A 21,598-nucleotide genomic window follows, 5' to 3' on the forward strand; every position below is an offset into this window, starting at 1 on the left:
GGGGGGGGGGGGGTCTCTGTAAAAAGCCCAGGCACCACAAATGGCAACAAAAACAAACTGGGCCAACCCGCTCCATGAAAACAAAACAAAGAGTGTTCCAGCCAATAACCGACAAGAATGATTTGTGGTTGGGTTAGTGCACATACACTATGAAGGGGGAAGTTAGAATTATGAATTAAGTCTTTAAGTTTGATATGGCCGACACGCGACCAAAGAGACAACGTTCCGATGAACAGATTGCAAAAATGCAAAGAAGATGTAAAAGGAGAAGGAACAAGCAAAGTACCGAATTTACATTGGAAAAGCCTTTGAAAGGTGGCGAGAACTCTGCCAGCAGAAGAGCTTCCAATCCGACATCATGCTGTTAAAGGACAACTTCGGCGCAAAATGAACCTTTGGTCTAATTACACATTGTTACCTAGTCAACCGTTATCTGAGATTTGTTTTCATGATTGCCGAATGTAAATAGTTTTATCTCTAAAAACAGTTTAGCCTATAACGCTAGTATAATGCTAGTATATAGGGCATAGAGTAATGACAAATAAAAATCGCTTGTTATTACCACTAACAAGGCTCAAAATAGCCCCACACCAACACGACAGCATAACAAGGGTCCCTACATTCAAACCGAAGCATTGAGAGCTTTGTCAGTGTCCAAACAGTTTTATAAGAAGATATTTTATACACAGTCAACTTCGCGAATACAGGAAGAAGCCATCTTTGAAAAATAGTCTCTACCAGTTGATCTATGAACGCCGATCCAAGTGCGCTGAACTGTGCAGAATATCATATGGTCCGTTGTTTTCGGAAGAAACACAAACCGTTTTCTTCTCTTCAATATCTACACGTAGCCTACTTTTCGCGCTCACCTTATCACCTTATTCACATCTCACCAATGCACTTAGATCGGCGTTCGTAGATCGACTGGTAGAGACTATTTTTCAAAGATGGCTTCTTCCTGTATTCATGAAGTTGACTGTGTGTATAAAATATCTTCTTATAAAACTGTTTGGACACTGACAAAGCTCTCAATGCTTCGGTTTGAATGTAGGGACCCTTATTATGCTGTCGTGTTAGTGTGGGGCTATTTTGAGCCTTGTTAGTGGTAATAGCAAGCGGTTTTTATTTGTCATTACTCTATGCCCTATATACTAGCATTGTACTAGTGTTATAGGCTAAACTGTTTTTAGAGATAAAACTATTTGCATTCGGCAATCATGAAAACAAATCTCAGATAACGGTTGACTAGGTAGCAATGTGTAATTGGACCAAAGGTTCATTTCGAGTTGTCCTTTAACAGTTAGTTCTGTTTTTGCTGGACAGGTGGGTAAATCCACTTTGGTTTTTCTGAATGGACTTTAGTGTTCGCCTAACATACACAAGAAGATAATAAGCTAGAACACAAGCTTGAATACAAAAAGGGACGGGATGAGGGGGAAGGAGGGTCTAGCTAGCCTCCGTTTTGTTTGTGACGTCACCCAACATCGCTTAGAGCACCTTTAATGAAATATTTCTCAATACAAATTTGAGAAGTGTACCAGTTTAAAAAAAAAATATATATATATATATACTGTATTGTAATCAGGCATCATCAGTTACTAACATGGTTCAATTGGTGTGTAATTCAGTAGACTGAACAGAGTGGCCCACCAGATTTAGCTTCCTGTTCCAACAATTCCTTAAAATAGCTCTAGTGCTTTTGCTCTGGCACACAGGCGCCATATTGAGCCTTGAAAACAACCATGCATGTTCTACCAAAAAAACAAGGCTGGATTTATTCTCCATCCACCGAATGACATGCCCTTGTCTGGGATTGTGAGTCAGATTTTCTTTGACTAGAATCGTAGACTAGAATAGTTCCAAATGCAATATTTTAATTCAAATTGCAGCTGAAGAGGTATACAAAATCTGTAAATCCTTATAAATCAGAGTATTCTACCTAAATGGAAACATGGCTAATCTATGTCAGATTATTGTTGTAGCCTTAATGTATTTTTTCACATGGATAAAAAGACGTTTAGATCAGCTACAGAGGTTTTTGTGCTTCAAAAGTAGTTTAAACTGGGATCAGTTTGAACAAGCAGATTCTGATGTTGTTGAAGAGAAGTCTGATAACCTACAGTCAGATGTCTGGAGAACAAATCAAGACTACAGAACTTATCGGCACCAGAGCAACGGGCCAATGGTGATGGTGCAAACCAGCACACATTCTTTCCATGTGAGTATCTACACAAGCACACTTAAACCACAGACTGTGAAAATCTTGGCCCACAAATGCAAGATGTCATGGTTCTTGGCACTTCCAGGTGGATCTAGAGAAGCTTGCAGATTGCAGTGAGTATTTCAAGGCTCTGTCCCACTCCTCCATGAGAGAGACATCTGAACGGCTGGTGCACCTTGAACATGTTCCCTCTCCAGTCTTCCACAACCTTCTAGAATTTTGCTTTCGACAGCGGTTTTGTGTTCCTGATGATCTCCTTGGGGCACACCTACGGGTAAGCACATACCTATTGGCTTCTGGGTTCACAGATTGTCTGCTGATGGCCCTCTCTCAGGCCCTGACGGAGTGCACCTGTTTGGGGTATCTACAGCTGGCTGAGGAACTTTGCTGTGTGGAGCTTCAAGAGACTGTCCTAACCTACCTGAGCAAGTATCTGCTGGAGCTTCCACACCTGAGCAAGGATTTGGAACCACACCATAAAGTGGAGCTTCTCAAATTAAGATCAAAGGGAAGTCCATTCTTATGCTGCTTGAGAAAAGAGAACTTGACCTCAAGTAATGACCTGGAAACTGAGGCTGTCCGAAGACTCTTTAGGCTGGAGGAAGAAGGGGATGATGGGAAATGGAGTTCTCTCACAGATTTGCCTTTTTGTGCCGATAAGTGGTGCTTCACCACAGCGGTTCTCTATAATTACCTCTATCTTATAGGGGGTTACAGACACCGTGTAAAGAAGGGTTATGAATTCAAGATGGTTTCTTTCCGGTACAACCCCTTTACCAATCAATGGGTATCAACAGCTCCTCTGATTAAGGTATAAACTTTAGAACATTTGCTTACAATAAGATAAAAGTCAATATCTTTGCCAATGATATATATGGGCTTGGAACAATATGAGGGTGAGTCAGTAATGACATAATTTTCGTTTTTGGATGAACTAATCATTTTAAGTAACTGACCTGCTGAATTTCAAGCTGGTTAAAGGACAACTCCAGCGCAAAATGAACCTTTGGTCTAATTACACATTGTTACCTAGTCAACCGTTATCTGAGATTTGTTTTCATGATTGCTGAATGTCAATAGTTTTATCTCTAAAAACAGTTTAGCCTATTACGCTAGTATAATGCTAGTATATAGGGCATAGAGTAATGACAAAAAAATCACTTGTTATTACCACTAACAAGGCTCAAAATAGACCCACACTAACACGATAGCATAATAAGGGTCCCTACATACAAACCGAAGCATTGAGAGCTTTGTCAGTGTCCAAACAGTTTAATAAGAAGATATTTTATACACACAGTCAACTTCGCGAATACAGGAAGAAGCCATCTTTGAAAAATAGTCTGTACCAGTCGATCTACAAACACCGATCCAAGTGCGCTGAACTGTGCAGAATCTCATATGGTCTGTTGTTTCCGGAAGAAACACAAACACGAACCATTTTCTTCTCTTCAATATGTACACGTAGCCTACTGTTCGCGCTCACCTTATCACCTTATTCACATCTCATTGGTGCACTTGGATCGGCGTTCATAGATCGACTGATAGAGACTTTTTTTCAAAGATGGCTTCATTCTGTATTCGCGAAGTTGACTGTGTGTATAAAATATCTTCTTATTAAACTGTTTGGACACTGACAAAGCTCTCAATGCTTCGGTTTGAATGTAGGGACCCTTATTATGCTACCGTGTTAGTGTGGGGCTATTTTGAGCCTTGTTAGTGGTAATAACACCCTATGCCCTAGCGTTATTGGCTAAACTGTTTTTAGAGATAAAACTATTTACATTCAGCAATCATGAAAACAAATCTCAGCTAACGGTTGACTAGGTAACAATGTGTAATTAGACCAAAGGTTCATTTTGCGCCGGAGTTGTCCTTTAAGTCCAACATACCACCTTTGACCAGCAAGAAACCGGTTTACCATGTTTCAACTTTATATCCTAAAGATAGTATAACGAAGCAAGGGCAGATTTCTGTCTGGAACTGTTTATCCCTAAAGATCTCATTCCAAAAACCCAAGCTTCACTTCTAAGTATCAGAAATACGTAAATAAAGGTGAAATTCGTAAATTCAAATGTGACTATCCATTATCCCTCCCAGCACAGGCGTCACTTCAGTGCAGCAGTGTGTGAAGGGAGAATCTTTGCTGTGGGCGGCTGGTATCTGGATTCCCTTGTGACTCCCAACTCCAGCACAAGTGTCTACACTGCTGTGGAGAGGTATGATCCATGGACGGACACCTGGGCATTCGTTTCCTCTCTCCCTCTGACGGACTTCCAGTTCAGCCTGTCCCTTTCCCATGATTCCCCACTCACAACGAGCCTGGGACACTGCATCTATGTACTGGGAAACATCCAAAGAACCGGAGAGAAACTGGTGCTGCGCTACAATTCAAGACAAGGTACCACAGTAGCCTAGAGATAAAAGATATTTGGGTTGGACAACATTCAGCAACACATGCTCATCCCAAGACGTCATCTGACTGACGCTTTTGACCATAAGTCAACATCCAACGTTTTAGGGTACCCTTTAATGTCAGTTAGATGATGATCCTAGGGCGTCATATAACTGACGCTTTACCTTTAGCGTCAGTTAGATGACGCGGGTAGGTTTAGGTCTGGGGTAGGGTTAGGAGGGTGCGAACTACGGGGGAGCTAGGGGGAGCTCGGCTCCCCTTAATATGGCATGGGCTCCCCTGAAAACGTGATTCGTGAAATTTTGGGGGGTCTCAAAAAATATTGACAATGTTTTATTTTGACGTGCAAGTTTTGTGTAATGTGATCATCGTGGAGTATTATGTGTAAAACATCAAAAATATTTTTAATTCATGCATGACGCCGATTTAAACCTAATTCACTTCAATAAAGATAACTATACATGCTATTCTTGTCATGAGCATCAATGTATGGTGGCGCTGCAGTGCAAATTCCAATCATGTTTAATACAGTACATGTTAACTCGCAACGCAAAGATTCGTAGAAAAAATATAAACGTTGCTGGAGCCCATTGATCTGCGCAAAGTCCTTGAAATCCAAGTCCTTGAAATCCATTCTGTGTTAAGGTAAGGCATGTTATTCCCAATAATGTGTTGTGACTGGGGTTGTTATAGGTCTGATTGACTCTCGATGTCTTAGGCCTAATTGAACGGAGGAAAGGTGGTATTCTGTAGCCAACGAGTAATTTAACCCTTGTTCAAGTGAACTCAAAGACAGCCTATATTATAGACTATTTGTGGATGGCTGGCTGTTTGCTTTTTGACTTATCAATTTGTGTCAATACGGTGAATCCTATATATAGTGCTTGATAGTGCTTGTAGCTGTTATGTATCTTTGGAAGTCCTTGAAATGAATGGGTTTCATAGCGCTGCGTATTCTGCGTTCTGTCACGCGCAAGCGCATGAACACTCCCAACCAAAACATATGACGTATGATCAAAAGCGTCAGTTAGATGACGTCTTGGGATGAGAACGGGCTGCATTCAGGGTTCATCTATGAGCTGTTGCCCCTGAGATGCATTTAGAAAGTAGACTATTTCTCTTTCCCTCAGATTGCTGGTGTGAACTGCTCCCCACTCTAACCCGCACCAATGCCGAGCTCCCCATCTTGCACTTCCTGGGTGCTAACGAAAGTCAGTTGGTTATAATTGGTGGAAACAATTCTAAAACCATGGTGACTTCTTTCTGCGTTGACTCTCAGAAGTGGGGCCATGTCAGGGCAATCGAGAAGACCACTTTAATTGGCCAGGGCACCATTCGGCATAACGACGTCTACATGTCAGGGACAAAGGACAATTCTGTAGTTAAACTTAACCTGGATTCCCTGTCTCTCTTTCCTCTTCCTTCACTTCCTTTCTCTACTTGTTATGAGAGCATTTTCCACCTCTACATCTGACCTTAAAATTGCAATAAAATACAACAATATTTCAAAAATGTTGAGAATGCCATAAGAACCTGTTAATGTGGCGTAATCTTTCATAAAACACAATTATGTCTGCTTGCTATGACATGACCATTACTTTTGTGCATATTTTGGATAAAGCTTTTTTGGTTGTTTTGCATGTAAAATGTCCTTTGCTGTGGGCATAAATGATTCCCCAAATCTTGCAGCTTGTTGAGGAGAGAGGCATGCTATTACTTTTCTAGGTAATCAAAATTGGGATTTCAGACCACTTACGTTTTCTTTTTAAAAAGTACTTTACAAATGTACAATCTGATTGTCTATCAAGTTCCTTATTCTATATTAAAGATGCGTGCATTTTAGATGCCTGGTCTATTACATAACACATTCACAAGCCTCAGTTCATGGATATTTTACAAAGACACATCCCTACATGTACATAAGGTCTCTCCGTCTCTGACTGTCGTCAGAGTGTTCTGGCATGCTGCGTGGGATATTTCCAGCTGCACAAGATTTGGGCCTGAGATTGATCATATAGTGTGCACTTAGCATACATCCACCAGTTTAACTCTGCCTGAGAGGATCCAGTTACACATACACAGAACGAGAGAGAGCATTTACAAGGGCTACTATGTAACAGGTCGTTTAGAGCATACAAGAAGAAAGCAAACACTCTCACAGAAAACAGGCAACTCGCAAAATAAAAGAAAACAGAGTGGGAGGGTTTGAGTAGAAGAGGAGATAACTAGTCCCTGAGCAACAGACTTGCAGAGTGCACGAGTCGTCGACTGAAGGGCACAAGAGTCCAGAACATTTGACTTCCATCGAGGACATTCCAGCTGAGAGAAAATTGGATCTTTTTATCCACTGAATTTCATCTGACTTACACTGTTTTGCAGTCACATTGCATTGCAGGTAATGTAAATCCAGTATATTTCTTATTAAAACTTTACTCTTAATCATTCTGTTTGATAATGCCTCAAACTGAGTTTTGTGTAGTCTGTCTTCTCTAATTGTCTCTAAAATTTTACAGCTTTGCAAGATTTTTATCACTTCCAAGTATGAAATAATTTTTTTTATGTTGATAACATAAATATTTTATATGTAGTAAATATTTAGGCACTGTTAAAAGTTAAGGTACAACTTTTTAAACATGCTTTTTATTGTTATAACATATTTGTGTTAAACATGTACATATTGTTTATATTATCCTATTATGTGTTGGACAAAATTTACAGTTCAGAAATAACAAAGTATTGGTTTAAAAGTTCTGTCAAATTTAATATCAAAACATATATTTTAATAATATTTTATGCTGCATATTCTATTAAAAAAAAAAAAAAAAACTCCTCATCTACGCTGTCATGCATCAGATGTCACGTGTGTTTTAGCCAGTGTCACTGAAGCCCTCTCAGATGTCATGTTATTTCTGACCATTCAACTTTGCCCCACTTCTTCTGGCTGAAGTCATATGACATGGAAAAAGAAACATAAGCTTGACAGTGTCCCAGCATAACTGAACTCTGTGACTTGTACATGTCCTTTATAAGTTTCTATAGGTTCTAGTAAACCCATTTTCATGGGTCATTTATCAGAAACTTACAGGAAACGTATTAAAGGCAAATCTTCCCTGTAGCAACCTGAGGTGAAATGGCAGTGGTGATGGATTTTAATAATTATCCAGTTTATAAATTCCCCTGCCAGGTTTCAACCTCAAGCCCTCAAGGACATACATTTATAATTTAATGAGTTTAAGAAGTTATTAAGTTATATTGTTTATTATTAAGTTCTAATACATTACATCCTGAGATCAAGTGTCACAGTATTACATCAGTTACCCTTAGCTTAACCTTTCCCTTAGTAGCCCAGATCTTTCCACTAGACTACACCATCTGGGCTAAAATAGTACATAAACATTGCAGTGTTTGCAAAATATATTTGAATAGGGCCTGTCTTGTTCCTCAGGCTGTGCTTTAAGCCTGTATAATGGCCGAGGCTCACCAGGCGGTGGCATTTCAGTTCACCGTCACACCAGATGGCATCGACCTACAGTTGAGCCGTGAGGTGCTCAAACACATTTACATATCTGGAGTGACATCATGGAAGAAGCGTGCTATCCGCTTCAAGGTGAATCAATCAATCAATCAATCAATCAATCAACCAATCAATCAATCAATCAATCAATTAATCAATCATCTATCTATCTATCTATCTATCTATCTATCTATCTATCTATCTATCTATCTATCTATCTATCTATCTATCTATCTATCTATCCATCTATCTATCCATCTGTCTATCTATCTATCTATCTATCTATCTATCTATCTATCTATCTATCTATCTATCTATCTATCTCTCTATCTATCTATCTATCTATCTATCTATCTATCTAAAAGTTATATTATTTATTTTGTCTCGAGTAGAATGGTGTTCTCACAGGTGTGTACCCCGCCAGTCCTTCCAGCTGGCTAATCGTAGTCATTGCGATTATGAGCACAATGTATGCCAGGATCGACCCCTCCATGGGTATGATTGACAGGATCAAGACATCTCTACCAGTGAGGTAACTTACTAACACATTTGTGGAAACTTCTGGTATGACCATCATGCATGAATAAAGCAGCTTAAAAAACAACCAAAAAAAAAAATACTTGCTCTGTGTAGATGGTATTCAAATTATCTTTTTGGTTTTGAATATAACATTTTCTGATAAGATGTGATAGCATTTTAATATTAGCAGTGTTTTACCAATGCACAGTTTAATCAAATCAAATCTTGCTCCACAGAATATATTAATTAAATATATAATAAATATATAATTTTCTTTCTTAACATCTACATTAATATTCACAATTTTGATCATATTATTTGTTAAATTACAAGTTTTTAATATGTTCCCTTGTAGTGAATTTATGACCGTTCAGACTCAGATGGTGTTGAGTGCCATCTTGTTTGCCACAGGCCTGTGGTTATCCTTCATCTTCCTTCTGCGGTACATCCTGAAAGCTCTCCTGTCCTATCATGACTGGATCTTTGAGTCACATGGTAAAATGAGCTTCTCTACTAAAGTTTGGCTGGTACGTATCTCATTAAATAAAATTTAAGTATAGTGCAGTTTAAAAAGTGGTTCGATCGATGTATGAATTTTCTGTCTGCTTTTTAGAGTCTTGTAAAGCTGTTGTCTGGTCGACGGCCGTTGCTCTTCAGCTTTCAGGGATCTCTGCCCCATCTGCCAGTACCGAGCATTGATGACACAATCAGCAGGGTAAAATTTCATTAGATGTCTAATAAATATAATGTTATCAAGAGTTAATGTTTTTTTTTTTTATTATACTTTTTATTATGAACTTTTAGCATGAAAACCAAAGTTTCAATTATTACAATTGTGTGCATCAGCTTCTTGTGACAAAGGTCAGGACTGTCATAAATTAATCTATTACTGTTCCTACGTAATTTGTAACAAAAACAGTGGCAAAATATATATTTAGGAGTCTTAGACCTTTCCAATGATATTGTTACGAGCATGGAGGAATGAAACGGAAAGAACACAGATAGCAAACTGACATTGAATCAACGTGGAAATATGACATCGAAACAACGTTTATCTAACATTGTTTTGCTCATCGAATTAACGTTGAACCAACGTCAGACGCGTCATTCTTTCAAAACTAACGGAAAATCAACTTGAAATCAACGCGTTATTTCAACGTTATGAAAGCAAACCAATTTTCGATTTTCATTTAGCTTTGAAGAATGCCGCGTCTGACGTTGGTTCAACGTTAATTCGATGAGCAAAATCAACGTTGTTTCAATGTCATGAGACACTTCGTTTCCACGTTAATTCAATGTCAGTTTGCTGTCTGGGAATCCAAATGCAGGCACTTTTATTTAAATAAACAAACAGGTAATCTCAGGCAAACTAACAGAACATGAACTCAGGAAACAGAAGCAGGAGCAAGAAACCACTACACTAAACAACGACAGACAAACAAAGACTGGAGAACAGAGGTATAAATACACAGACAAACAAGCTAAACAAGGTAACAAGGGGGAGTGGCTAATCAGAAACACCTTGAGACTAATCAACAAAATGGGGAACAACTGACATGGAAAGACATGGGAACACATGACACACGTGACAGATATAGTTTTTCATGATTAGATTAGAATTTAAATGTAATATAGTGAAATCAACTTAGGCGTCCCGCTGGTGGGACAGTGACAGTCAAGGGGTTTTAACTTATGCTTATTTTAAATTAAAAGTATATATATATGAAGAGTTCAGATGCAAAAGCCTCTAAATGCCATTTGAAATTTTCCTCTTTAATGATGATTTTGATTTTTGATTTTTATGATTTTTACCAAACTTGTATATTTAAGTTCAGTAATTTCACTTAAATGGCAATGATAATTACCTATTAATTGTTATTTAAGTGAAATTACTGAACTTAAATATACAAGTTTGAGAAAAATCATCATTAAAGAAGAAAATTTCAAATGGCATTTAGAGGCTTTTGCATCTGAACTCTTCATATATATAGCTTTGTGCATAAATTAAACCAGTAAAACAATATTACATGATTTATTTGAGCTTCACTTGTCAATGTTCTGTGTATAATTAAACATTGCACTCTGTTTTGGCTGTTTTCATTCGTACGATTATTTCTCTTCATGGTTTTAGTATCTAGAATCAGTTCGACCTCTTCTGGATGATGATCAATATAAACAGATGGAGATTGTTGCTAATGACTTCAAAAAGGACCCTGCCCCCAAATTCCAAAAACACCTAAAACTCAAATCCTGGTGGGCCACAAATTATGTAAGTAAACAAAGATAGTGATGTTCTACATGAGTGGAATATATTCATTTAAAGCTGCAGCCGAGCATGTCACACCAGTACACAAAAATGAAGGAGTCCGTCTAATAGGCTATATTGCGTGTGAGGATGTTGGAGGTGGAGATTTATAGCTTTCTCACTGCACTAAGCACTTGATATAATTAGCTGATATTGTATCAATATATAGTCGATATTGACATCTGCACACTCTCCTCAAACATTGTGTTCATCTGTGCTGTACCAAGTCGAACTACAACTCACGTAAAGTTGATAATTCCGCGAATAACTGCAATTGCAGATTTCAAACAGAGATGGCGACAAAGAGTAAAAACTGCGGACTGCAGCTTTAATAAATCAGGTGAAAACCCTCTTATAAATGCTGTCTAACAACAGACATGGCATTGTGTGTATTAACAGGTCAGTGACTGGTGGGAGGAGTATATCTACCTGAGAGGACGCGACCCCATCATGGTTAATAGCAACTTTTACACAATGGTGTGTATGAAATGAAATTGCCCTGGAATTGACATAGGTTTACTTCCTAATGAAACAGGAAGTTGGGGTGGTACATATCAAAAGGCTCATTTCTTTATTTCGAGGCACGAAGCATGATTTGCTACATGCTATTACCAGTCAGACACAGGTGGGTTTAATTGAACAAAAACATTTATTTGGACTAAAATTGGTAGTATTTTTATTTTTTCATTTCAAATCATTATAAGTTTGTTTTTATCAATTTTATAAAAGTTAATTTAGTCAATTTTTAGGACATAATTTTAAGGACACGGACACCAGTACGCCAGCTTACAAGACATAAAAGACCCATAAAAGGTGAATCTGATTTGTTTTTAAGGTGACAAAATAAATAGCAACTCAAAATAAGTATAAATAACTTGGTTACACTTTATTTTGATGGTCCAGTTTAGACATTATACCAACTATAAGTAGCTTTATAAATGTCAACTGTCATTAGAGTATTAGTAGACTTAGGTTTAGGTGTTAGGGTTCATGTTAGAAGAATAAGTTGACGTACTTGCAAAGTTACTTAGTAGAATGTCTGTTGGGGACCATCAAAATAAAGTGTTTGCAGATATTAAAGCAACACAGTCTACTAATGAGAGTTAGTTGACATGTACTTGCAAAGTTACTTGTAGTTAGTCGAATGTATAAAGTGTAGCCTACAATCGAAATAAAGTGTTACCTAAATTTCAAGTATAAATGAATCATTTGACTGTTGAAATACAATGGTACCACCTACTGACTAACTATAAAAAAATGGAAATTTATAAACATTAAAGTTGTTTGTTTGTAGTTGTGTTTTGTCGTAGCCTTATTTAATAAAACTGTCTATATCCATTACTCTCACTCTCCGTCCATCAGGATTTCCTCTATGTGATCCCAACACACAGACAGGCTGCACGGGCTGGAAATGTAGTTCATGCCATGCTGCAGTATCGTCGGAAACTGGAGCGAGGAGAACTTACCCCGGTACACACACATCCAACACATACAAATAGTTGTTCCATCCACTACAATGAAATACATTCAAAAATAAATATGCCCACTGTTCTCTCTTCTCAGCTGAGAGCTCTTGGGATTGTCCCTATGTGCTCTTTTCAGTTTGAAAGGATGTTCAACACCACTCGTATCCCTGGCATTGAGACTGGTAAGGAATTTTTTTCATTTATGTTTTAAATACTGTTTGACTATAGATGATGGGCCTAAAGATGATGGTCTCATGATGGTTTCTCACCCACCTTTGTTCATGCTCAGATTTTGTGCAGCATCTGAAGGACAGGAAGCACCTGGTGGTGTACCATCGAGGCCGTTTCTTTAAGGTGTGGTTGTACTATGGTGGTCGCCACCTTTGGCCCTCAGAGCTCGAGTTGCAGTTTCAACGTATCCTGGATGATAAATCTGAACCACAGCCTGGAGAGATCAAGCTCCCTTCACTGACTGCTGGAAACAGGTGAAGAAGACCTCGTAATATAGGCTGTGTGCTAAACCAGGGGTTTTCAGTCAGACATTTCAAAGAAAATTATTTAATAATAAAAAAATAATAATAGTACTATATAGTAACATTGTAAGAACATGAATATTGTTGTAAATCAAATTAAATTAAATAAACAAAGGGGGAAAAAAGATAGAAATCTTTTTTTAAATTTTATATAAATCTTCCCCTTTAACACACACATGCAGGGTTCCTTGGGCCAGGGCACGTTTAAAGTACTTCAGAGAGGGTGTCAACCGGGCGTCTCTGGAGGCCATTGAGACGGCTGCGTTTTTCCTGACCCTGGACGATGAGGCGCATGGATATGATCCAGAGAATTTAAAATCCCTGGACCTCTACGCTAAATCTCTACTGCATGGAAAGTGCTATGACAGGTAGAAACCAGTGTTATTTCAGTATTATTTCATATATTTTTAGTTTAAGTTTTAGTAATTTTGTAATGTGCTTTTGGCATTTTTAATATTTTATATTTCACATATTTGGCCAATTTTATTTTTATTTCAGCTTTAGTTTCAACTTATTTCAGTTAGTTGCCAACTGCATTTCTGTTTTTTTTTTCAACTAGGCTAATGTTTATATTTTATTTTATTTTATTTCAATTGACGAAAACAATTTAATTGTTTTAGTTAACAATAACACTTAGTTCTGTCATGACAACTCTCTAAAAGGTTGGCATGGTAATGGATATGGCAATGTTAAAGCTGCAGTCGGCATGTCTGGCAGATTGAGTGGACTTAGGCAAAATTTTTAATGTTTACAACACTCATGCCCTTCCCCACTATCAATGAATACCCTCCCATAGAGTTTGTGCTCGTCAGTGCGCGCACCAGCTTTTCTGTGAATGTGCCCGTCTCATCAGCATCCATCAACATTCTTCCAAAAATCCGAACTTTATTCCTTCATCTGGACATGTTTATACACTTAACGTTACGTTCACACGGATTTCAGTGCAAACTAAACTAACGAACCTGCCAAACAAGTACTAACGTAAGCTATCCATACCAACACATTTGGGCAAACATAGGCTACTTAGATTACTAACGTAACACTAAGGCTATGTTTACACTGAAACGATTCTGAAGAGAAAACGCAAAAGTGGCGTTGCGTTATCACTTTTTATTCTGCGTTTAGACAAGTAGTCAGCTGCAAATATGGCTTGACCCCAAAAAAATTCTAACAAAAGGTTTCTCAGTGGTTTATAGTAGTATCAGATGTACTTAAAAACATACTAAAAGTTTACCAAAGTTTGACTCCAAGAAAGGCCCCATTTTCAAAATGGCAGCCGTCAGGTCTTTAAAATGACCATTACTCCTTTGTATTCCTCCTAGACCAGGAATACTGGTGCCTGATACATGTTTTGGCCATGTAATATTATAATTAGCATATTTGCATGGTAGATAAGTGACTTCAAGTGCTATTATATATTAAAGCAATTGGTTACAAGCATATTTATGCAACAAATAAGTAAAATTTCCCTTAAGTAATTGCATATTTCTCCTTTCTCATACCATTTTGCCTAGTGTTGGTGGTTTCTGTAGTTTATAACAATTCTTTTAATTCCAATAATGAATAAATTCATTAGAACTGTGTGGCACTGTTAAATTAGTCAAAACAGGGCTGCCACGTGAAGGCTCAGTACCACTAACCCCTTTTAATTTTTTGTCTTATTTTTTAATATTTTTCATAATGAGTGTTTTTTTTTCCTTTTCTTTTCTTTTTTTATACTTTTCTTATTTATACATATCTTTTTCTATTTGTTTCCTCTAATTCTGGTTTATTTTTTATACTTTTTTTGTACTGTGACTATTACCATTAGTCGTCACACTCTTCCTCCCATAGAGGTTGATTATAGTGATTCTCACAATTCCTAACTTGACAGTCCACAAGCAAGCATGTATGGTAGTCCATATGCCCTACAACTGCACGGTTGTGTTCGGCAGGTAGTTGTGCAATTACAGTGGATCATCGATCTGCAGGAGGCTTTCTGGGGCAGCAGTCTTACTGGTCATAACTAGCAGGAACTGGTTGTCCAGCAGTTTCCATCCCTAATTCACTGTGTTCATGACACTTTCCTTTCCAATCCACACCATGATCTGGAAGTAAACTCTTTGGCAGTGGTATTTGGTTGAGTACTCAGTTGGAGGCAGACGTTCTGGGGTAACAAATGATTTGGCGGTAATGATTTTCTTGCTAAAAAGGTTGTAGCGCAAAGAGTCAAGTAAGCCCATTGATCTGCATGATTGTCACAACATTCAAGAATGGACTCTGCGAGCATATCAGTCTGAACACTACTTGTGTCTTTACTTCCATGTGTTAGTTCAACAGAAAAGGCAATCGGTTTGGCTGTTGAAAGGACCACTTCTTTTTGGTGGCTCAGCTTTATTCTCTTGTTGGATTTTAATGTCTTTTTTATTTATGTACTATTCTCGACACCGTCGACATTTTGAGTACTATTTCACCAGCGGAACATCATCGTCGGCTCTTTGTACACTTGCGTTGTTGATTCCATCAGCTACCTTCTGATAAACCTCAACCACATCAGAGCCATCTCTTAAGTTTTTACAGCAAATGGGGAAAGTTTCTTGGATTATAACAACATGACTCATGGTCAAAATTGCATTTGGAGTGTACTTTTTCCTCAAGCTAATTCAACAATGTCAATTGCTGAAAATTGTGCATTTAATTTTGTTGGGTTTAGTATAATGCCCCCTGTATACTCAAAAAACATCTATAGAGGATGCATTACACATGTATTACCTTATTCAAATTGAAATGAGTGACCTTTTTAGGGGGTTCACACACAGGCCTCTGTTCGGGCTAATTCAGATTTTTTTTATGATCCGAGTTATACAATCCAATTTAAGTTACTTTTGGGTGCAATAATTTTTACATTGAATGCAAAGTCTGTGTTTTAGCAAAAAAAGGGTATGTGTCCAAAAACACGTACTGAGTAGGAATAACATGACAGGCTAAATGGTTTACATCTCTGGTTCACCCCAAACAGAGATAAATCCTTACAGTAATCTCACAAAATCATATATTCCATAAGTTTGTAATCATGTCAGTGCAATTTAGACAAGTCCAATGGATTCATAGATTCAAGTCAAATAATGAAGGAGGTAGGATATTTTAAGGGCTTCTTGTGCATCTTAGACGCCATCTTGAAAATTACACCTTTCTAGTGGTCAAACTTTGGTAAACTTTTAGTATGCTATTTAGGACACCTAATACAACAAAAAACAGCTGAGAAACCTTTTGTTAGAATTTTTTTAGGGTTAGGTGTTTCTTTTTCATAAATGCAGCCGTCTAAAGCGTTTTGGGTGTGAAATTTGCGTGCAGATGGTGACGCAAAAGTCTGTGAAATTCACTGTAGTATGCACTCCAGGCGGCTAAGAGTGCATACTACAACAACACCAAGCCCGCGCGCCGGCGTACAACCTTCACTGTCAAGCAGAGCTTTGCGTTTTTACCCTTTACACGAGAACGCGGCGGTGGAGAGTTTTAAATATTTCCACTCTGGAGGGTGGTTTCACTTTTTTGCGTTTTTAAGCCCCAAAAAACGCCGTCGCCGTGTAAACGAAAGGCAAATTCGATAAAATATTTTCACATTTTCACCCGCGAGTGTTCTCGTGTAAACAGGGCCTTATAACAAAGTAATTGGTTGATAAAGCACAATTACCTGTCGAGAAGAAATGTTGCAAGCTCTGCATCCAGCTTGAACCCAATTAAATCACATAAATCTCCACCTTTCAAAATGCTGATCCGATTGTAACTTGCGCGAGGGGTGGCGTCTGCACGACCTGTGACTGACAGTTAGATCTCACACCCCCCCTGCGCTGATTGGACCCGATGAACCGGAGCGGTGGATTTTTGCAAAACAAATAACATGCTATCCAGGTAGAGTTAGAAGCTCTGTTTTTTATATACTACGTATATTACATTTTCTTTGTTCTGCTGGATTATAGTATCGATTTTAATACTATTGAAACAGAAATCCTTTTCCTATGTTAAGGAGCAAGCTCATTGGCTGCTGATGCAATAGCAACCAATCAGCTGTGCTAATTAGATGACAAACAGAACTTTGAATTTAGATCAACACTTTTTTTTTTTTTGTCTCATTACCAGGTAGTTCATAGTGGTGACATCTGCACACATTCAAACCACATGAACTCATACAAATTTACATTAACTGATCTATCTTCTCGCATCTGTCAGGTGGTTTGATAAATCCTTCACTTTGATCGTCTACAAGAACGGTAAAATGGGCGTCAACACTGAGCATTCATGGGCGGACTCCCCTATCATTGGACATATGTGGGAGGTAAACAAAGAATAATAATAATAATTATAAATATATTTATTTTTAAACACTATTCAGCTGTAATAAATAACTTCCATTACAACTTTCTGTTTAGTATGTTTCGGCCACAGATTGTTTCCACCTGGGATATACTGCAGAGGGACATTGCAAAGGAGACATCAACAAAAGCCTGGCGCCCCCTACCAGACTACAATGGGACATCCCAAAAGCGGTATGAATTACCCTTCCATCTTAGGTCTTGACATGGTTTTTCATTTTAAAGATGAATAAATTGAACAAATTGAAATTGTATGCATGATGATTTATTATAAATCCTGATAACTGATCAAAGTTCCTTGTGTCTCTCAGTGCCAGGAGATTATTGAAGGTTCTTACATGATTGCTAAGGGAATTGCTGACGATGTGGATTTCCACGACTGCTTATTTAATGAGTTTGGAAAGGGCCTGATAAAGAAATGCAGAACAAGTCCAGATGCTTTTATCCAGCTAGCACTGCAGCTAGCTCAATACAGGGTACAAGCCACACATATTTCCCTCTGCAAAAATGTGTCTGTATATTGTGAACATAACGTTTAATTTGCTGAGTTTATTGCTGTTTTTGTTGGTGTAGGACAAGGGGAAATTCTGTCTGACTTATGAATCATCCATGACACGCATGTTCCGCGAGGGCCGGACGGAAACCGTTCGCTCTTGCACCTGTGAGTCCACAGCGTTTGTAAAAGCAATGGAAGACGAGAGCAAAACGGTGAGAGCAATATATATACAGACCCAACCCAGGGGTCATATTTAGGAAGTAAGTGCCATCAGAGTATGTCTAATTGAAGAGAATTGGCACTGGCTGGTTACTTCCGGTTTCTGGACTGGCTGCAGTAACACATCTCTGTCCATGCGGGGGCGGTCGCGGTCGAGTGCAGAATGAATGGGAGTCTATGGGGTTTCACCCCCAGAAATCCACTTTTCTCAGGATGTAATTTTTTGTCAAGTAATTTGAAAGTTGCATTCAAAAGGGAAGGTTAAGATAATATTCTCTTTTTAAGTTCACTTATCTGTTCTAAAAATCCATTCAAAAATGTGATGACGCCACACAAAAGCAGAATGCTAGCATGTTCCGGCCAACGGCCTAACCTATAAGAAATCGAAAGGACATAAATACTTGTTCATTCGACTTTTGGCCTATAATCTATATTGAACTTGCAGAATCAAAAATAAAATCTCTGTTGATTCAACGGCAAACAGGAGAAAGAGACACATTTAGCCGTTTAGCTCCATAGACTCCCATTCATTCTGCACTCGCTCGCGATCACCTCCAGTGGAATTCTAATGGAACTGCAACCAAGATGATACACAATGAGGCTAATAGGAAGTGCCAAGGCTCTCCGTTAGACGGGCTCTGGTGCCATTTTAAAAGTTAAAATTAAAGGGCTGGGTCACCCAAAAATGAAAATTCTGTCAGAAGTTGTTTCGAACCTGTATGAATTTCTTTTTTTCTGTTGAACACAAAAGATTATATTTTGAAGAATGTCTGTAAACAAACAGGCCTGTCTGGTTACCCATATTCCTCAAAATATATTCTTTTGTATTAAGCAGAAGAAAGAAATTCATACAGGTTTGAAACAACATGAGGGTGAGTAAATTATGACAGAAGTTTCATTTTTTGGTGAACTATCCCTTTAACATTTCGATAACTGAAAACATTTGTTTTTGTTTAATGCCAGCCGATCTCATGAAAGTGCATATCTATCTATCTCTTGTGTTATTTAATTTTTAAATCCTACGCAGTTTTCGCATGCATATGATACGCACTTTATAGTGTGTAATATGCACACACTCCCCTAATCCTACCCAGTGTGTAGCTCATATGTACACAAAAAACAATTTTGGCGTATAAATGGCACGATTAATTAAATTTGTGGTATAGATACACACTTACATGAGATCGTGTTGGTAATGCTGCATCCACACTTTGTCAGTATTGTATGACTTTTACATCAGCACTTATAAGTTTTGATTTGGAAAAAAAAAATCTGCATTTGTTTTATTCTTCCTGTAAATGATATTGTTATTAACATGCCTGACCTTTTCTTGTTCTCCAGAATGAGCAGAGGTTAGATCTCTTCAAAAAAGCTGCTGAGAAACATCAGAACATGTACCGTCTGGCAATGACAGGAGCCGGGATCGACCGGCATCTCTTCTGCCTCTATATTGTGTCCAAAGTAATGGGCATAGACTCACCCTTCCTCAAACAGGTGAGTGCAAGTCTGTTTCATGACCATAAAGAATGACCTACCTGTTTAATTTAGCTAAAGTCTCAAGGAAACCTTCTTTTGTAAGGTTTTATCTGAGCCCTGGCGTCTCTCCACCAGTCAGACCCCTCAACAGCAGCTCAATCTCATCGACATTCAGAAGTTTCCCAAATATGTGGGAGCAGGAGGCGGCTTTGGGCCTGTGAGTGTCTCCTCCTATACTGCACATGTCTTTGCAACGAGTTTAGTGAATGAATATACCCATATATTTGACCAGTTGTTATTTGAATTTCTTTATGCAGGTTGCTGATGACGGTTATGGTGTTTCTTACATCATTGTCGGTGAGGATCTCATTACATTCCACATTTCTAGCAAGTTCTCCAGCCCTGAGACGGTAAGAGAATTTAAAACGCTGCATTTTTTCATAACTGAACAACCACTTTAAGAAGAGATGATACATAAAGGCCACACACTATTCAGATAAAGACCCTTGTTATTGACTCGTTCACGCCAAGAATCATAACTATATCAATAAATATTAGCTTCCACACACCAACGGATGTAACCGCAAGCAAGTTTCTGTTACGTGCTGGCAGTGTGTGCGTCAAAATAGGAAAGATTTTGATTGACTGTTGATGTTAGTATTGTATATCAGAAAGAAAAGAAATATCACTAATAGTGATTCCAACTTTGTTGTTATCGTTATATTTTGGTTATGAACTCTGCTATTCTCTTTTTGAAACTACAGTTCTTTATAATTCCTGTTATATTTTGAGCATTTGATTCATCATTTGGAGTTATTTAAATATTTACTTTGTTATTTGAAGATTGAAATATGTTTTAAATTATGACAGGGAGGATTATATTGGATTGATAATGAAAATAAAATATATTTCAAAAATCTATTTAATTTAATTGATGTTATAGTTTATTCTTCATCAAATGAGAAAATTTAAATGCATTGAGCATTTGATTTGATCTGCGATTTTGAGAATTTGATTTGAATTTAGGAATTTGAATTTAATTTTAAGTTAGGATAAAAATATAATAACCAAACAGATTCAGTTTATCTGTAAATTCAGACAAAAAAAAATTAAATTTACTAATTTATTCAACCTTATGTCTTTCTAAACCCAAGCAATTTTATGAATGGTACATATGATGATTTGCTTTCATTATATCACACTTCTGACTTCCGCTCTTTATCTTCTCCTCCGTCCTCAGGACTCATTTCGCTTTGGCCAGAATATCAGACAGGCCATGCTGGACATAAGAGCTCTATTCAACCAGAAAGAGAAGAAGATCTGACTCCTAAAATCAGGAATTTCAAATTCCTGACCCAAGTTGAAAGCACCAGTTTTACAATAATCTGAACAAACATCACTACAAACAAATATTAGGTTACGTTTTTATGAAATCCACTTGGGTAACACTTTATTTGAAGGGGTGTACTTAAGACTAACATGACATTGTCATAAACATGTACATAACACCTGTCATAAACATGAAGGAGTCGTTATGAATGTTTATGACTGTTGTCAGTAAGTGTCATTCAGTAAATTATGACACTTTTAATGCAAAGTTGACATTGTTTAAAATGTCTTTGTTATGACAACTTGACATTAACAGACAGAAATGTCTTTGATATGACAACTTGACATTAACCAAGAAATCATAACTAGTCCAACGTCTTTCACTTTACTTGAGGTAAAGGGAAATATTAATGACACTGTTTTTAAAGCATTTGACAGTGTAATAATAACCCTTAATGACATCTTTATAACTAGTACAATGTGTTCCACTTTACTTGAGGACAAGTAAAATATCCATGTCACAGTTATAATTGTGTCATGACAACCAAAGTTAATACCAACCATAACATATGACAGGGTAATCTAATGTTAACACAAAGCTAAATAACGTATAAGTTTGATAGTTAAACCTGTTATGACAGGTTGACAGGTTATGATTTCTTGGTTAATGTCAAGTTGTCATAATCAAGACATTTTAAACAATGTCAACTTTGCATTAAAAGTGTCATAATTTACCAGATGACACTTAATGA

General features: G+C 37.6%; 2 protein-coding genes across 3 annotated transcripts; both read left to right on the top strand.

Annotated features, from left to right (window-relative positions):
• Positions 1–1,291: 1,291 nt before the first annotated feature.
• Positions 1,292–6,479, top strand: LOC120462082 (kelch-like protein 26). The gene is made up of 4 exons (XM_039650535.2): positions 1,292–2,218; positions 2,307–3,032; positions 4,322–4,622; positions 5,768–6,479. Exons 1-4 carry the CDS (start codon positions 1,952–1,954, stop codon positions 6,109–6,111), a joined length of 1,638 nt encoding a protein of 545 aa, XP_039506469.2. The 5' UTR covers positions 1,292–1,951; the 3' UTR covers positions 6,112–6,479.
• Positions 6,480–6,602: 123 nt separating this feature from the next.
• On the top strand, positions 6,603–21,012 carry cpt1b (carnitine palmitoyltransferase 1B (muscle)). 2 transcript variants are annotated; one of them, XM_039650530.2, is made up of 19 exons: positions 6,603–7,032; positions 8,083–8,244; positions 8,544–8,683; positions 9,026–9,197; positions 9,284–9,385; positions 10,802–10,939; positions 11,375–11,452; positions 12,338–12,445; positions 12,539–12,623; positions 12,731–12,926; positions 13,157–13,342; positions 17,184–17,289; positions 17,384–17,500; positions 17,638–17,802; positions 17,900–18,034; positions 19,383–19,535; positions 19,621–19,734; positions 19,835–19,927; positions 20,758–21,012. In XM_039650530.2, exons 2-19 carry the CDS (start codon positions 8,104–8,106, stop codon positions 20,839–20,841), a joined length of 2,313 nt encoding a protein of 770 aa, XP_039506464.2. In that variant the 5' UTR covers positions 6,603–7,032; positions 8,083–8,103; the 3' UTR covers positions 20,842–21,012. The 2 variants fall into 2 exon arrangements, with proteins under 2 accessions (XP_039506464.2, XP_039506465.2); XM_039650531.2 differs by lacking the exon at positions 8,083–8,244 and having other exon boundaries at positions 6,605–7,032.
• Positions 21,013–21,598: the final 586 nt, after the last annotated feature.

The sequence above is a fragment of the Pimephales promelas genome, chromosome 10 (genome assembly GCF_988280905.1).
Source record: "Pimephales promelas chromosome 10, fPimPro1.hap1.1, whole genome shotgun sequence".
Classification (NCBI taxonomy): Eukaryota; Metazoa; Chordata; class Actinopteri; order Cypriniformes; family Leuciscidae; genus Pimephales; species Pimephales promelas.

What these genes read in the sequence shown, in the direction of transcription:
- LOC120462082 (XM_039650535.2), top strand. Translation starts at nt 1,952, where the DNA reads ATGGCTAATCTATGTCAGATTATTGTTGTAGCCTTAATGTATTTTTTC. An exon ending in CAACAGCTCCTCTGATTAAG is followed by an intron (nt 3,033 to 4,321) that starts GTATAAACTTTA and finishes TATCCCTCCCAG; the next exon opens with CACAGGCGTCACTTCAGTGC. An exon ending in GCGCTACAATTCAAGACAAG is followed by an intron (nt 4,623 to 5,767) that starts GTACCACAGTAG and finishes TCTTTCCCTCAG; the next exon opens with ATTGCTGGTGTGAACTGCTC.
- cpt1b (XM_039650530.2), top strand. Translation starts at nt 8,104, where the DNA reads ATGGCCGAGGCTCACCAGGCGGTGGCATTTCAGTTCACCGTCACACCA. An exon ending in TCTCTACTAAAGTTTGGCTG is followed by an intron (nt 9,198 to 9,283) that starts GTACGTATCTCA and finishes TCTGCTTTTTAG; the next exon opens with AGTCTTGTAAAGCTGTTGTC. An exon ending in TATCCCTGGCATTGAGACTG is followed by an intron (nt 12,624 to 12,730) that starts GTAAGGAATTTT and finishes GTTCATGCTCAG; the next exon opens with ATTTTGTGCAGCATCTGAAG.